At 35.2% G+C, this 18,561-nt stretch overlaps 1 protein-coding gene across 31 annotated transcripts in view; it reads right to left on the bottom strand.

Moving 5' to 3' along the window:
• Adgrl3 (adhesion G protein-coupled receptor L3) overlaps positions 1 to 18,561 on the bottom strand; it is a 778,447-nt gene that overhangs the window by 63,386 nt on the left and 696,500 nt on the right. For 21 of the 31 annotated variants that reach the window (XM_085836782.1, XM_085836789.1, XM_085836791.1 and 18 more), the window contains 3 exons: positions 9,806 to 9,832; positions 7,004 to 7,172; positions 1,417 to 1,542 (listed from right to left, as the gene is read on the bottom strand). In XM_085836782.1, coding sequence (XP_085692908.1) covers positions 1,417 to 1,542; positions 7,004 to 7,172; positions 9,806 to 9,832 — 322 coding nt within the window. The remainder of the gene's footprint in view (positions 1 to 1,416; positions 1,543 to 7,003; positions 7,173 to 9,805; positions 9,833 to 18,561) is intronic. The other 10 variants (XM_085836790.1, XM_085836794.1, XM_085836795.1 and 7 more) reach the window with 1 other exon arrangement.

Raw genomic sequence — 18,561 nt, 5'->3', positions numbered from 1 at the left:
TAGCCAGATATGTTCCAGATATGTAAAAATGAATTTTTACAAGTATAAAGAATTGATTTTGTTAAGATATAAAAGTAATTGTTTGTGTTAACTTAATTTATAAAGATTTGTTATATACATACATATATCCAATGATACATGGCATTTTGGGGTCAGCAGCTTGGAGGGGACTGATCACTGCTCATTCTGGCATGTGTAAGGGCCTTAGTGTGAAAGCAGTACAAAAAAAGGTAAAAAATTGAAATCTTCATTTAAACTGTACTTACCTCCTTACTTTAAGCCTTCCTCAGAACAATCTAGACATAATCATATTTTCAACTAAACTGTGGAAGATTAGTCTGCCAGTCTTGACACAAATTCACTAAAACCCACAGAATACTACAGTGTAATCTGAGGAGACAGCAAACACTTCACCTAAAACCTCAGAAAGTGTTCTTGGTCAGGGACAATTTAGCAGTATCTCCTACTGGCCTGAGGAAACTGGCACCGATCACTGGTGCCGATGGCGGTTCCGTGGTGTTCTTCACTGCACTTCAAGTTTTAAATGAATAACATTGTGGGAACTACAGTTTTTACTAAACATGCCATATTTTCCTACTCTACTATTTAATATTTTTACTTCATGGATATGAGTGTTTGGGCTTCATATATGCCTGCACACCACATGTGTACCGTGATTACAAGGGTAAGAAAAGAGTTTTAGATCTCTTGGGACTGTGAACCACCTGTGGATGTTGGGAATCAGACCTGAGTCCTCTGTAACGGTAGTCAGTGCTTTTATCTGTGGAGCCATCTTTCTACTCCCATATATTATTTATATATTTGTTCAGTACGTAACGGAGAATTATTATATCTATTCAACATTCAAGAAATTTGAGGATCGATTTTCAAATTTGAGGATCAAATTTCAGTTCAATAGGCCATTCTTATGTCATCAGTAGTTGTTTTAGACTGTACATTTCATAAACAAAACTTTCATTTAAATCTATCCTTTGAGAATTCCGTGCAAGTGTACAGTACATTTTGACTAGATCTACTCTCTACTCACTTCCTGCTCCAACTTCTCCTTGATTTTCCACAATGTGACCCTCTGACTTCACTGAGTCTAATTAGCGCTGCCCATCCATTAAATCGGTGTTGGGCCATATACTGGAGGATGTGTAACATACAAAAAAGGCGCTATTCTTGAAGCAAACTGAATTTCTCTTTCTCACCATGCATCACCTCAGGACAGCCCTAAAGTCAGAGAGGAGCTTTATAAGCCCACCCACATTCTGTATTTCCTGCCAATCACACTAAAGCCAAACCCTTGACGTGGCAAACACTTGCGATAAGGGTGATCACAAAGAGCAGCAACTCAAAACTGATCACAAGAAAGAGTTATTTCAGGTCAGGGAGCCAGTTGTCTTTATTTACCTGCGAGCCTGTGGAGTACCGTCCTGGAGTTCGAGAACCAGATGTTTTCCCTGAGCCAATCGAACTCTCCGTGCTTTTCCCACTACAGCAATGCGTGCGAAGGCATTTCCCATACTCTTTCCGTACCTAGCCAATGAAATGTTAAGTTCTGTTAGAGCTTTGTCCATTTCAGATAGGAAGTAAGGAATAACTTGTAACGTTTGTTTGCAGGAACATAATTACTTCCTAGCACCACATAAACAAAAAGGTTAATCATCTATATTTTCCAGTGCAAAATTGTTAGATTCAAGGTGCCAAATTTAAATTTCACACTCCTGGAAACTTTGTAAATACACATACTTCCAAGGCATCAGTAATACCTAGGCCTTTTACTTCATAATTCAAAGAGACCAGATACTTTAAAGTTCAAGACAGTTTTTAGCTTTACTAATTGTATATATAGTGAATTATTGGTTCAACAGTATTGTCAGTACTGTTCTTTAGATAGAAATCTATGAGAAAGTTTTAAAGAGTAAGGTAGAGAAAAGAGGAGTCCAGAGAGAAGAGAAAGGGACACGATTTAATATTTAAAGACAGGACAAACAAAACAAAACAAAACAAAACCTGAGCTGGACTAAGCATTTTTTATCAATATTTGTGTTTTTCTTTTAAAGTTAGAATTAGAATATTTAGAGGAAAAATTCAAAATACTTTAATATGTTTGCAAAAAATGTATTAATAATTACACAGAAATACAGCTACTCCTAGAACTCACTTTATAGACCAGGCTGACCTCAAATTCAGAGATCTGCCTGCCTTTGCCTCCCAAGTGGTGGGATTTAAGGTGTGTGCCGCCCCCTCCCAGATGAATAAATTCTTAATCCATAATATAAACGTAAGGAGAAAGTAAAGATAAATAGCCATAATTTGTGTTTACAAGGTTGATAAAATATCAAGAAGTTTGGGGTAAACCTGTGACTTGTTTAAAATTTTTATTACTGCAGGTTTAACTGATCAAAGTATATGAAAAGAAGTCATATCCCCAGATATATATATATATATAAAACAATACAGCAAAAGATACTTTATGATATTTAGTGTACATGCATAAGTGTCCACAGTGATGTGATACTGCATTCATTACTGTTTCACAACAAATTCTGGTTTCTTGGAAAGGCCCATTTTGTTTGAATGTTCATATGTGATAAGAATGGTACAAATTTTATCTTCAGTGTCAATGTGATTGGATTTAAAATCAGGTGAACACACCCAAACACTTCCTTGGCAATCTATTCCTGAAAGACTTAAATGAGGAGGGATGAGCCATGATGAAGATAAACAATAAGTACCATACCACAGGCTGAGGACCAGACTGTTTATAATAAAATATCGACCCCACCAGCATGCATTGCTCTCTGCTTCCTGACTGAGGACTTGGTATAGTGTGGCCAGGTGTCTTATACTCCCACCCGCCCACTCGCATCATGCCTTTACTTCCAGAAGTGCTACTCATAGCAAACTGTGAGCCCAAATATGTGCTTCTACCTTATGGTTCTTTGACATTTATTTTGTCACAATAAGGAGAAAAAAAAATAGTACAAACAGGAGTATACTCGAAGAAAAGGACATAGCTTAGATGTCAGAACACTTGCTTAATGTGCGGCCAGCATTCTCACCTACTCATAATGAACAATGACAGAGACAGGGTGAAATCAAACACAGAACAAGAGGCCCTGCTGGGCATGGGTGGTGGGTCCCAAGCAAGGCTTATCAAGATAGTTATGAGAAAGCTCTAAAAAGATAGCTTAGAATTATTCTGTTGAAAATATAAGGTTGAGAAAGGTAAGAGAAGGCAGCAGTCTGTTCTGTGTGTGATAAATGAAGAAACATCTTAATAGAATGGTTATTAAATAATCAATATCTGCTGGGCATTGCTTATCCTCATAATAATGTGGCAATTTGATTAAGACTTAAGAAGCCTTAAAAGTAATTCTTAAACAAAGATAAGTGTTATAGAATAGTTTGGCTATCTGTCCTAAAGTTCGGAAGCATCTTTAAAAGCTGATGTCCTCTAATCTCACTTTCTTGGTCCAGTGCACCCAGCCAATGATTGTTTTCCATTAATCTATACTAATTATTTTTATTGGAACAAATATTGTAATAGAAAGAAAATGGGAGAAAAGAGAAATTTGGAGAAGTATTCCTTCTCTAGTTACCAAAAAAGCACGGCAAGATAAAGCCATAGAAGTGCATGGTAAACTATTTTCATTTTATGACAAAGACTGAATATTCTGCACTGGTTTTTGTAAACAACCAGCAAACCTAGAGGAACCATGCTGGCAAAGCCCATGCCAGCTGGACTGCCACAGGAGTCAGTGTGCCAACGCCTTCTTGCTCTGATATAATTTAAAATGGTCAGCATACTTCTTAACGAAAAAAATCAACATGGGCCATGTCCATGAAACATCTAATCTATTTCACGTCATATGTCATCTGAGGATGCTAGTTTATCTCAGTGTGATGCAATCTGGAGTATAAATGCAGGAAAGAGAATAGATTTTACAAATGAAATACTTTTTCCAAACTCTCAAATAATAATAAATAATCCTAGAAACACTGAGGGTATAAAATCTATATTAGAAAGTGAATTTTAACTCAAGTAGTTTAATTCCTATTTGAGAGTTCAATCAATCAAAAAGTTAACTTTTTAAATATAAAAATCCCCAAACTGGGTATTATGTATTTATTTTTAACCAAAATACATAAGCAATTGCAAGATCAAAGTTGTATTGATAAAAGTTTACTCTGAAAATTTTTAAAGAATTTTAAACATATTTCCACAAAAACAAAGCCTTCCTTTGGCTTTTTGTAAGAAAATTTCTCCACTTGCTGATCCTGAGACATACTCTTGACACTAAATAAAAATGCCACCATTTCTTTAAATGGAAAGAAAAATTATAATTTATTATATACATGAAGATACATTGTTTCCAATCATAGATTAGTAAATATAAAAAATACATTAAGTACCCTATACTCAATACTTTAGTGTGAATTTGTCCCCTGGAAAGTTCATTTGTTGAAAACTTAATCCCCAAATTAACATGGTAATGTTATTGGAGGTTGGGTCTCTGAAAAGTAATTGAGATTAAATGAGGTCCTGGGGTGACAATAGTTGCTCTCTGGGAAGAGAAAGACAAGGCTGCTAGCTGCTTTTACCAGCTTGTCATAGGACGCTTTCTACCATTTACAAAGGAAGAAAAAGACCACACAAGTACAACACCTTAATTCCAGAAGGAAGTAATAAAGAAAACTCAATCCTTTATAATTATATAGTCTGGATATTCTGTTACAGTAACAGAACACAGACTAAGTCAATACTTCTAAGATTTTGAGACAAGACTCATTACTATGTATATACCTTAAATTTTAAGCATACACACTTAAGATATAATAATCATAATCAGTTTATTGGAATATAAAAGGGAGCTAAGTGAATTTGCTCCAGGAGCCCTAATTTCCTGAGTTCTGTCTAAAGGAAAGCACACTAGTTTGATACATATTATCTAAAATCTGATTTGGTAGATATGATAATTATAATTAGAACCCTATACTTGGCTATGGGTTCTCAGATACATTAGTTAAAAACATTTTTTATTTATTTCAGTCATGTCTTTATGTAAAGTTAGAAAATAAAGGTAATAATTGAGTATGCTATAAAGATTTGCTAATAAAATACAATCAAATGAGTTTATTTATAAAGTATAAAAGCTAGCTTTACTGTTCAGTAGGTAGTTTCTATATTAACATTAATATTTAAAATATCTATGTCTTCAAATTCTTCTAATGTATGAAGTAAAGATGACAGATAAGTATGAATTCCAATTTGCTATCCATCAAGATCCTGTTACTATTTACCATGGTCCCTGATTCCTAAGGACATTTATACCTTTCCCCTTAGCCTCCTGATTTGATGACCATCTTTCTGTTTCTCTTAGAATCCATTATGGCTTTCTTCTTTCCAAATTTACTTATCTTTCAGAGAATTTAGCCTCCCCAACTTCCCTCATATTCATTAAAATGCTAATGACCATGCTTTCAGGCTTTCTCCTGCCTTTAATTTAATGTGTGGTCTTGATTCTCTTTCTATTCCTCTGACACCTCTTTCTATCTTTTTCCTTACCATTCGCCTGTCTCTTCCTCTTTAAACCCATCAAGTGCAGCTAATTACTATCTGGTGGCCATACCCAGTTGCTCTACTTCTGGGTATATGTGCTACAAGCTAAACTGTCTTTCCCAGTGTCCCTAGAAGTTTAATTGGTACCATCTGTGGCGTCGTGTCTTATGGAAAGAGAGTAGAAGTGATACAAGCCACCTCCAGATGGTTTCTACAAGATTCTATTTCCTTCCCAGATTATCTGCTGGGTATCATCACCCATGAAAACAAAATTATGTGTCAAGGACTTGCTAAGCCTTTTTTAGCTGAGTGCCTTTGTGGGGTATTTCATCAAATGGGTTAGTGGGTGAAAAATAACATACAGTGAGTTGAACTACTGAAATTCTGAGAATATTCTCATTTGATAGACTTTACTCATCTAATTCTAGCCTGTCTTAGAGGTGAATTTGACTCCATCAGCATAAAACTCATCCTTTCTAATAGGTGAGTCATTATTCCTCTATCCCATATTTGTGACCATAGGAAAACATTGTAGACATTTACTATCAGCTAAAATTGAAACTCAATAAAAATTGTTTTATTCTTGTCCTTCTTAAGAAGTGGACATGAATCTTAATGTCTGTTTTAGATGGCGCTTTGATTTTTAGTCTAGATTAAAGTATTCTTAGACAAAATTAGTCCTCATTTCTGCTGTTTTCCAAAACAAAATATTTAATTAGTATATGAAGCAAAATATTTAATTAGCATATGAAACAAAATATGTAATTACTAAAAGTAGCTTTATTACTAATTCCATGGTTAATTCTGAAAGATGGATATCAGGAAATTATCAGTTTCATAACCAGATTTTCAAACATGCAGGTGGAGATATTTAATTTTACTTGCTTTGAACTTGAAGACTCTTATGGAAAGATGTGTCCTTTTAACCTTTGGGGACTTTGATGCTAGACCCTGGTGGTTAATTCTAGAGTTCAATTATGGAAACCAGAATAGGGATACAAGTGACTTTTTTAATGAATTATTTTATTTGCTTATCAATACATGAAATCAGGAAATTAGCCTATTCCAAGATTTACTTTGAGAAATTACTTTCTAAAATACAACTTTCATTTTTCTCCCTGTAGGTATACACAAAAACCTACAAGAAGATATGTTTTGAGCACTGTGCAGATAATAAAATGTGTTTTCAGTAATTTCAATACTGCTTTTTCAACTCATATATTTTTATTTTTCTCTCATATATTTTTACTTTGTATATATGGTATCATTCCTAGTAAAGGTAAATTATAGAAATATGTTTGTTTTTGAGGAAGTAGAGTATATATTTCATTTGTTTAAAAAAATATCATGCCAATGCTACATGCAAATTCAGTAGGTGTCTTTTACTATCATGAGATTCATGACATCTGATCTTGAAAAACGATAGCTTACCTTCTTCTGTAGAACACAGTGGAAAATGAATATAAACATTCCCTGTAGAGAATTGAAAATGGTGAAGAGATACGCCATGATGACTGTGCTTTCATTAATATACATGAGTCCAAAGGCCCAGGTCAATCCTAAGAGGCAGAGCAGAGCTATTGCACCTATAACCCATGACCTGTGGAGAGAAGAGAAAAGCAGGGTTAGCAAACAATGAGTCCTGGGTGAACAAAACCGTGTCCTATCAATGCTACTGACACTGAAGAACTATGTCAGAGGAAGCTATGGTAGGTTTTACTGACAAAAATGTGAGACAAGTAGTCTAAGAGCTTAAAGATTGTGATGGGGACTACAAGTTCAAACTTGAGGAGAGATACGTGGATGAAAATGTTATGAACACAGAAATTCATTTAAGCAAAAGCAGATTCGTGCCATAAATTATTCATGTGTTTGCAATACATATGCAAATGGTATGGATATGTAATTACAGTGAATGGGAAAGGAGAAAAGTCTTTAAAGATCCATTAGTCTTCACCAGACTACTTGGTACATCTGTTTGAATGCAACCAATCTTTCAGTGCTTCATCTAATATATTTGTATACCGCTTTTGCCAAAGTTCCTTTCTTTTCTAGTAAAATTAATATATTTTTTTTGGCAGGGAAAAAACAACTCTGACTAGAAACAACCAGTATTGGAAACATTTTGTTTTGTGAAAAGGTTTCTCTGTGTAGCCCTGACTATCCTGCAACTTGCTCTGTAGACCAGGCTGCACTTGAAATCTGAGATCTGCCCACTCTGCACTGTGAGGGCTGAGATTACATGTTTGAGCTAAACTCACCCAGCTGAAGCACTTACTTAAAGGTGTTTATTGACACGTGGATACAGTAAGTTAGAAGAGAAAGCTCCATTCTAGTGGACACAACCTTTTAGCCTTCGGGTACTCTCTTCTAGATCATGCTGGCCTAAGTTTTCAAAATCGGGCCTTTAGGATCTTAATAGGCTTAGGATATCTTCCTCTCTTAGAAGTGTGTGCAAACTCAGGGAAGAGGATGAAGCTGAGAATGGGGATGGAGTGCTATGCATGGAGTCATACACCAGGAAAGGTGAGCAGCCACCTTTACTCCATTTGCCTCATTTCCTCCAAGATGCCATGTTATAATGGTAATAAATTGGTGACAGGAGCTCATACATTTGTAGTCATGCTACACATTTGCTGGAAACATAAGATGAACTATTCTGATAGATGGGCCCCTAATAACTGCAAATGGAATCCTTCTCAAGTTGCAAGTAGAATGGAGAACAGGATGGAGAGCATCCAAGATCTCTCCAAGACACATTCATAGTCCCGCCCCTTACTTTCCCAGAATCCCTTCCTTGAACACAGCAAGTTTACATTTCTTCTCAGTACTCTATTATCTTTCATCTTTGTTGTCCAAGGAGGAAATATTTGGGGGGATTGATTCTCAGCAAAACAAAGAGGGAAAAATACATAAGTCACCATAATCTGAATTTAATTATTTTTTTAAAAGGTTTTAAGGCATGGTCCCAGAGGCATATTAAAATGGTTTATAAATATAGCTATTTTTCTTTCACACAATTCAGGCATTGTATTTCAAATTCAGATGCCCACTAAATGAATCAGGTTTGCTGTATAAACCGTCAACATTGTTGAATGAGGGAGGTTTGCTCTTGCATTTGGCACATTTGCTTATATGAATTAGAAAACACCTTAAATGTTAATACTTATTTCACAATTGAATTCCAAAATGTGGAAACATACAAACGATAGCTCTCAGGTTCTTACAGATATCAGAAAAAGGAAAAATAGATGGAAAGGATCATCATTAAATACGGAGAAAGTATCTACTTAGATTTAGAGACCAAACGATGTCACAAAATACTAAAGTCAGCCATTATCCAGTAGAAAGCAAACAATGGATCGAAGGGTTAAATGATCTAGAACTGCAGTGAGCTCTGATTTCCAAAGATTAAAATAAGCAAAAGCATGAAGCAGTGAGAGTGAGGGGGTCAGGAAATGGAAACAAAGGACTCTTCACCAGAAGAACAAACTGAAAGTCTCCAGCGACGTGGCCCACAGGTGGCCAGTCTCAGTTGATCCTTGCAGGACAAATCGGTTTGAATGTTTTAAGCAAATACCCAATCGTGACCATTATCTTGTTACTATCTACTTGTTAGACTGGTACAGACTTGTCACTTTGCTTCAAAAAATTTCAATGTATGCATAAGCAATGAGAATATTTGTTATGATACAGGTGTCAGATTTCAAAGGGAAAAGTTTACACGTGTAATATTGAATCTTTAATAGTTCCTTTCCCCCTTTTATATATATAGTTAATATAGGTAGTCATTAATACTAATTGTAACTGGGTGGTTTCATATCCATATCATTGTTAAAAAGGTACACTACTAAGTCACAAAATACTTTAATATGAATGATAGTGGAATGAGCAACTGAAATTTGGATATATGCAGCATGAAAGAACACCACTATCGGAGGAGATGTCCGTGAAAGACAAGTCTGTACCACAGAGAAGTGCTGGTACTGAGGCACTACGATCACGTAATAGATATCCCATCAACAGAGGTGAGGTGGGATTCTTTTTTCTTTCCTGGCAATACACTTGCGGTATTCTGCATGTACGCTGTATGCCAGTGTCTCCTGCACAGTTTGCTCTTCTGCCTCAATGTGAATGACAGAAGCTCTAGTGGTTTCTCAGTACTGATCTGACAGCTGGTTCATGGGACCACACTGATAAATGCAATTTATCAGCCATTCAGGTCATTCTTACTTGATGAAGGGTCTGTTATCCTCATAGCTAAAGAATGCATAGACATAAAGACAAGAACACCAACATTAGCATTTTATGATAAAGAATTTCCTGTGAAAAAAAAAGTATTCTCCTGTTTCCTGACCAAAGCCCTTTACTTCCCGCCTCCCTAAAAGGTATCATAACCTTCCCTTTATATCCAGAAGCTAAATCCTAAAATGACCATGAGAACTTAAATACCAGGGAATAAAATCAATTTTATAATACTGCAATATCCCATCTGAGACTCAGCCATTCCAATTTTTTTCATCATGTGCTCATATTACTTGTGACTTGACGGAGACATTTATTTCTTAGAGATCACATTTCTCTAGAGAATGAGAAATTTTATGAGCAATCTGAAAAATAAGACTTGGGGGCATGCTTAAAATGACAGATGTTATGTCACGTAAAGGTATCTCTTCTTCTGTAATATTAGTGAGTAAGATGACTTAATTATGGACAATATGCCTCTAAGTAATTTTAACACAGAGATGATGATTAGCCCGAGTTCAATCTGATCACTACAGCTCCCTTTTCCCCGTTCTCCTTGCCAAAAGCAATATATTTTCCTGCATTATGAATACACAAATGATGTTCTCAGAAAGGCCCATCTGTGATGAGTTTTGAATAAAGAGAACCACTCATAAAAACCCACTCTCCAGAATGATGAGATGGTAAATACTGGAATGAGAGCCTCGTATGTGAAGCCCGCCTGCCTCAGGTTTACATACATCCCAGCACCATCATTTATTGGATATTTGATGTCAGGCAGAAGCCTATTAACTTGTGGTGTGTCATTTTATGCATCTATAAAGTGGTCATAATTAGACTCTAAGTATACTCCGCATTATTCTTGTAAAAAATACAATTATTTTTGGCCTGAGCAATAAAGTATTTTTGTCATTGCTAGACTGTCTAAAGCTAAACACAAACAAAATAAAACTTTCTTACCCAAAAGAGAAAACACTCAATACATAAATATTGAGTAGTTAAATGCCTGAGAAGATGTTTAGGAAGTAATATGATGCAAAGAAAGAGATGCAGCTGAAATAAATCAGTAGATGGAGCAGGGAGTGAATGGATTTGTGTACTCCATGTAGTGAGTGCTAATCAAAACTGGGTATTTAAATACGTCAAAGCATAATTAGGATTAAAATTCCATTTCTATATCACATCAGTCATAATGCAAATGATCCAAAAACCTCACATAGGTGGTAATATGATACTAGGTGATACAGTTCCAGAATATTCCATCATCACAGAAAAGTTCTATTGGATAATGCTGAAGTAGGACATGTTTAAGAACATTTTAGGCCAATCAATATAATCACAAAAGATGTTTAAATTATGCCATGAAAATGTGAAGATAAAAGAATGTCTAACAGTAGTTTATGTTTGCTATAATATACCCAGATAGAAAATCATGTACCTTTATATAAGCTATAAAACACAATGGTAATATTTATTATTATATCAATTCCATTTGCATCAATATACTTCATCTATGATGCCAAGTTCAGGATTAGAAATACATTCTACACTAATTAACCCAGAATAATGTCAAGCAGATACATGCAACTCCTAGCATATAAAGCAAAAGCACTTTACAAAACTGAATCAAGCTGGGCAGTGGTGGCACACACCTTTAATCACAGCACTTGGGAGACAGAGGCAGGTGGATTTCTGAGTTCGAGGCCAGCCTGGTCTACAGAGTGAGTTCCAGGACGGCTAGGGCTACACAGAAAAACCCTGTTTCGAAAAACAACAGCAATAACAACAAACAAACAAACAAACAAAAACCTAAATCAAGGTTTACAAATATTTCAAAAATTGAAATAGCCTGGTTGCAGTATGCCGATTATCATGTCACAATTTACCTTAAATATGAAATGTCACAAGAGAAATCAATGTCAGATTTCTAAGGCAATGAGATACCATTATCAGCTGCTCCACCAAGCAGAGTCTGCTAAAACCAGCTTCACTCAATCACTGCAGACCTGTGCTGAGCAGTGTTCACTGGGATGCGAATGGAAGTGGGTGTGACATTTCTAGGTCTTGCTAATTAAGGGATTGGACTGGGCCTTTGCTCTACCGTTTGTTCTCCCCTTTGACTTGGTGAAAGAGACAATAGGGCCTCAGACGCCAATTTGGACACTGGTTGGTACTGATGGTGGGTAGCTGATGGGTGAGGCCTACGCCACCTGCCCCTAGATTCTCCTTGACAAGAGTTTACACCACTGGATTTTGCTATACTTTTACAGTGGCTTACCAACAATGTAATTTTTGAAACTTTTGTAATTCTAAACTTATATTTAACATAGAAATTCATAGTGAAACACAAAACAAAATATTTGTGAGTTTTGTATTTTACTAAAGCAGGACATAATTAGCATACAATGATGTTAAATCTATAGATGACTGTACATTGCCTATGTTAGTAAGTTCCTGCATTTTTGCCAGATATTACATTAAAATAGAGAATTTAAGATTATTATCTCTCTAAGTCCAAAAGAAACAAGTATTAATGTTGCCATCACTAACCACAGCAAAGCTCTATCGACTTTCCATTTCCTTATTTTCATTTTTAAATCATATTTACCAAATATATCTATAACACTGAATAATTTTCATTGTGGCCTTCTGCCATTGATGAAAACTAGTCCTATGGTAGGCTCTGATTTCACTGCCATTATTTTGACGGATTATGGCACTACAGATACCCAGCTATACAATGTTCTTGGTGGAGATTAACATATCCTCATGGGCTATCTCTTAAGTTATGTAAATGTATTGATATAAATATGAACTAAAAAAGGAAAATATACTATACTATACTATATATAACTTTAAAGACAAATGGAAGATAATCCCTATTTTTAAAAGTTTTTCTTTAGGAAAGCTTTTTATTTTATTCTTACTGATGCTTAAAATTTTATTTAAATAGTATCATAAAATTTACACAAAAGTTAGCACTATTGTCTAAAGGAAAATGTTTACTTATCTCTGTCACTTGAAAATTTTGCATATCATTGAACAAATCACAAACCACATAAAAAGCTGTAAAAGTGTAACTTTATGAACACTTAACTGAATGTAAATTTTCAAGAGTTTTTAAAATCAAAACACCAACTTATATTTTTTCTTTTTTAATTTGATATTTTCTTTATTTACATTTCAAATGTTATCCCCTTTCCTAGTTTTCCCTCTGAAAACTCTGTATCCTCTCCCCCCTCCCCCAGCTCACCAACCTACCCACTCCTGCTTCCTTGGCATTCCCTATACTGGAGCATAGAACCTTCACAGGACCAAGGGCCTCTCCTCCCATGGATGACCAATTAGGACATTCTCTGCTACATATGCAGCTAGAGTCATGAGTCCCACCATGTGTTTTCTTTGGTTGGTGCTTTAGTCCAGGGAGTTCTGGAGGTACTGGTTAGTTCATAATGTTGTTCCTCCTATGGGGCTGCAAACCCCTTCAACTCCTGGGGTCTTTTCTCTAGCTCCTTCATTTTGGGGACCCTGTGCTCAGTCCAATGGATGGCTGTTAGCATCCAAATCTGTATTTGTCAGGCACTGGCAGAGCCTCTCAGGAGAGAGCTATATCAGGCTCCTGTCAGCAAGCTCTTGTTGGCATCTGCAATAGTCTCTGGGTTTGGTGGTTGTATATGGGATGGATCCACAGATGGGCCAGTCTCTGGATAGCCATTGCTTCAGTCTCTGCTTCACACTTTGTCTCTGAAACTTCTTCCATGGGTATTTTGTTCCCGCTTCTCAGAAGGATCAAAGTATTCACAATTTGGTCTTCCTTCTTCATGCGTTTCATGTGTTTTGTGAATTGTAGCTTGGGGATTCTGAGCTTCTGGGCTAATATCCACTTATCAGTGAGTGCATATCATATGTGTTCTTTTGTGATTGGGTTACCTCACTAGGGATGATATCCTCCAGATCCATCCATTTATCTAAGAATTTCACAAATTCATTGTTTTTAATAGCTGTATAGTACTCCATTGTGTAAATGTACCACATTTTCTGTATCCATTCCTCTGTTGAGGGACATCTGGGTTCTTTCCAGCTTCTGGCTATTATGAATAAGGCTACTATGAACATAGTGGAGCATGTGTCCTTACTGCATGTTGGAACATCTTCTGGGTATATGTCCAGGAGTGGTATTGTTGCCTCCTCTGGTAGTACTATGTCCAATTTTCTGAGGAACCACCAAACTGATTTCCAGAGTGGAAATCACAGCCTGCAATCCCACCAAAAATGGAGGAGTGTTCCTCTTTCTGCACATCCTCGCCAGCATCTGCTGTCACCTGAGTTTTTGATCTTAGCCATTCTGACTGGTTTGAGGTGGAATCTCAGGGCTGTTTTGATTTTCATTTCCCTGATGACTAAGTATGTTGAACATTTTTTTAGGTGCTTCTCAGCCATTTGGTATTCCTCAGTTGAGAATCATTTGTTTAGCTCTCTACCATATTTTTTAATAGGGTTATTGGGTTCTCTGGAGCCTAACTTATAAACAAACAAAATGATGTAATAAGTCAAAAAATCAATATAGAAAGATGATGAATAAATACAGACATGAGCAAATCCAGTTAATTCCAAGATACCCGTTTTCTTTGTTCAAGAATTATTGCTGTGCTGAAAATTATTCTGGGCATGCACTTTTGAGAGAAATTTTACTTGGAAATTAAAGATATAGCTGAAATAAATTATCTAAAGAGTTAAAAATATCCCCTGCTATTATAGATTCCTTTTGGAGAGTTATACCTTTGGAAAGGGCTAAATATTTTTTTTTATACTGGGTAAAGGGAAGTGGGAGGAAAGATGGAGTAATGAGAAATATGTTCGCGAAGTTAATCCTCAAGTCCAAAGATCTGCTCATTGATAACTTACAATAAGTAATGGAAAAAGAAGGATGCAGGCCAACTGCTAATCCCATTGGCTTGGAGGCCAGTACACTTTGGAATGTACCAATCCTCTGGTTAGCATTTGTGTTTGTTGCGTGAAATGTATGTTTTATGGAGCAAGAGAACTGTTGCCATCCTGACTAGTCTCCTGACATTTCCAGCTTTAGAATACAGTGGATTTGCTTTCCTGGATAAAAGACCATCTTCAGCAAAGAAACACAAAATTCTCTTTACTTAAATTTAAACCTGTTGCATTTTTATACTTATACCACAATAGCATGGAACGTGCTTGATCAACTGATTACATATCACAGAAGCCCCAGATTATCTGTATTTCTTTTTCAAATGTGTTTTATGTTAGTGGGACAGCACCAGCCGAATTTATACAACTAGAGTCTATTATCATTTTGTATACCACTACCAGAAGGTTAAAAGGAAAAGCTATTTACAGTTTAATCCAGAAATCTGAGTAAAATAAAGATAATGATTCTCTTATATCCATATATTTAAATCACTAAGCATTAGACACATTAAAAATTCTTATAAAATATTAAGTATGTATACTATAAACACAGAAACTATTATTAACAAAAGTGATTTTGTTTTAACTACAGATTTTATTGGTCCTGAATTATTACTGTCCAAAAAAAAGCTGCATTCCCATGGAATTTACCAAGGAGAAAACAAAATGAAGTACATCAATAAAACAAATGATTTAAAATATAATATAAACACTTTTATTCCTGTGGTTTTATGTGATTGCAATAAAATTGAAGATTTAGAATCAAAACACCAAAACTAAATCTGCAATCTGCAATTAAGAAGAATCTAATAAAACAGAATCAATAAATGTCAAATCTATGCCTTAAAATTTTGACCACAATTTTTCTATACTTGAGGGGCTGGAGAGATGCTTCAGGAATTAAAGCTCTTTTAGAGGACCTGGGTTCAATTCCTAGCACCCACATGGCTGCTCAAACCTGTCTGTCACTCCAGTTCCCAGGGATTGTTCTCACATAGACATATGAGAAGACAAAACACCAGCACACAGGAAGTAAAAATAAGCATAAAAACTGTTCTACAGTTTAATGTTATTTCAAATTTTATAACTCTATATCAACTAATCAAAAAATAATATATATTTAGAGCCTATGAATACAAATAAATAGAATAAATATTGAAAAGTTAAGTGATGCGTGGGTATGTCTTACTTATTAGCAGTTAATATTTTCATCTGAGAAATACATAAGCAAGTCAATTGGTAGGAGACAAGAAAATAGAGTATGAAATTTGGAGTTATTTTGATAGAAATTAAGGAAATCATTTATTCCTTAATGTTATTCCTTATTATTGTTGGCATGTGAAAAAACCAAAAGGAAGGAATTCTAAATCAGCCTGCTTCAGTCTGAATGCCTTCTAAGTATGTTTTCAACTACAACAGGTAAGAGCCCTTTATCTCTGGAAATACACCTTTCTTCATGGGGTTGCCGTATGAGTTGAATGTAAGAACCTAGTATATTTCTGTATGTGAACATCTAAGCACTCAACAAAACACAAAATTAAATATGAAAGTACAATATAATATTTGCCATTACATAAACATTTGTGTTCTTATGATGTGACCCTCTAAAAGGAGGCTAGAGAGAAGTTGAACACACACACACACACACACATTTCTCTTCTAGAAATTCAATGGAAATCCAAGGAGGACAATAATCACTGCACCAACTACTTCTGAGGGGTGTATTTTTTTAAGTATTTAAATGTAAAGAATAAAATAATTTTTTACTTTACAAGTTAAGTTTAGACTTAGTAAAAGTTATGGATTTTCTTATTATAAATTGAAAAATAGATATATCCAACTAATGAATGTTCAAAGAGAATCTCAGAATTCACTGGCAATTCGTTCATAAAGTTTATTGTGGCTCAGTGTACACAAGTCTACTTGTGAAGGGATGCTTTCTGTGAGACCAAAAGGGAGACAGCATAGAGGTTCCATGCAGAAGTGTGGTGGTGGTATTCTGAAGTTTAGAATTGACTTCCAAAGAGAATACAGATAAAATGTGAATTATAAACTCTAGGACTAACATGATATACTATAGAATATAAAAGGAAAATGAGAAAATGGATTTTATTCCTGGTTTAAGAGAATTGTACTCATCCTCGAGCTTTGAGCAGTGATGGCACACACCTTTAAGCCCAGCACTCAGGAGGCAGAGCAGGTGGATCTCTGCGGGTTCAAGGCCAGCCTCCTGGTCTACAGAGAAAGTTTAAGTTTCTCTTGAAGTTTTTAAGAGCATATATAATAGAAGAAAGTATTGACACTTTAATATAATTGTGTGTTTATGTATTAATATAATTGTGTATATATATGTATATATGTATGTATGTATATATATGTATACACATACACACACATATATGATGAAGAAATATATAAGAAGACAATATCAGGTCAAGGCATTTCTTAGTAGTAAAAAAAAAAAAAAAGGAAATCTAGCAAGAAGTGTAACATCTTATTAAAAAGTAAGGAGTCCAGTAGGAAAAAAAATCTTAATATTTAACTATATAGGCATCTGGTGAACACTAGGAAGACTTTGGGGTTTGCAGCAAACAATAATAAAATGAGCAATCTTTTATAGCCTTTCTACAGCTAATCAAGCAATACATAGTGGATTCAATGAAATAAAAGCAAAGCAAAGCACAACAGGTAAACATAAAGCGACTAAGTATTGAATAAGTGCAGTGTCCATCACTTCTACAAAGAAAATGTACTTGTTTTTTAATAATATTTTAGTATAGATGATAAATTAATGCCTAATGATTGCACAGTTTTAGTTGATACATGATTTCTCTTTTCGTTCCCAGCTTATTTGCTTAATGTCATAATGAAATGGCTTCACGTTAAGTAGAAATCAGTCTCAGCTTCTTTCACAGAGAAGAAACACTTTGTGCCAGAATTTCCAAATAGCTGGTTTAAAACACTAGCTTCCATAGGCAGATGTGAAGAATGTTCTAGAATGCCCAATTTAACAGCATGTGAACAAAAAAGTGCCAGAGACTTTGATGACAGATGAAAGAAAGAAAGAAAGAAAGAAAGAAAGAAAGAAAGAAAGAAAGAAAGAAAGAAAGAAAGAAAGAAAGAAAAAGGAAGGAAGGAAGGAAGGAAAGAAAGAAACAAAGAAAGAAACAAAGGAAAAAACAAAGAAAGGAACAAAGAAAGAACCACATAACTGTGAGGTGGAAAAACTCAACACCCACTGGGCGTAAGCCAAGAGAAAATTAGATTAGGAAATGTCCAAGTGTGGACTGGGCAGATCAAGAAGGCTGCCACTCTGCTATACTGTCTGCACACTTAAATACAAAAAAAAGTGGTTTTTATACAAATAGCCTTTCCCTTTAGGTCACATATATATTGAGCACTTACAAGTACGCATAGGACAAATATGATTTGAAAACTAACACTGCTATTGTAAACCACAATGGAAAAAAAAACCAGAAAAATAAGAAAACTCAAAGTGTTTAGGTCTGCCTATTATTTATGCTTAGGGGGAAGTATTTACTTCAAATATAGAGGACCTAATATGTAAGTTTGTGAAGCCATTTGAGGTTATTAATTTGCCAATCCAAGGAACAGTAAATCAATACTGAAACAAGTCAAGCATCTGTAATACTAAATACAAACACAGAAAGTTTACTGAATTCATGCACTGTGAATCCCAAAGTGAAATTTTGGTCTCACCACTCTAAGGGTTTATACAACATTTCCAACTGCAATATCTTGTAAATTACTTGGGGAAAAATATTTGTCCTACCACAAAATGT

The sequence above is a fragment of the Mus caroli genome, unplaced genomic scaffold, assembly GCF_978045245.1.
Source record: "Mus caroli unplaced genomic scaffold, Mus_caroli_1 scaffold_4, whole genome shotgun sequence".
NCBI classification, from domain to species: domain Eukaryota; kingdom Metazoa; phylum Chordata; class Mammalia; order Rodentia; family Muridae; genus Mus; species Mus caroli.
The sequence above is the reverse complement of the archived record's forward strand: the minus strand, read 5'-3'. Positions and strand labels throughout refer to the sequence as shown.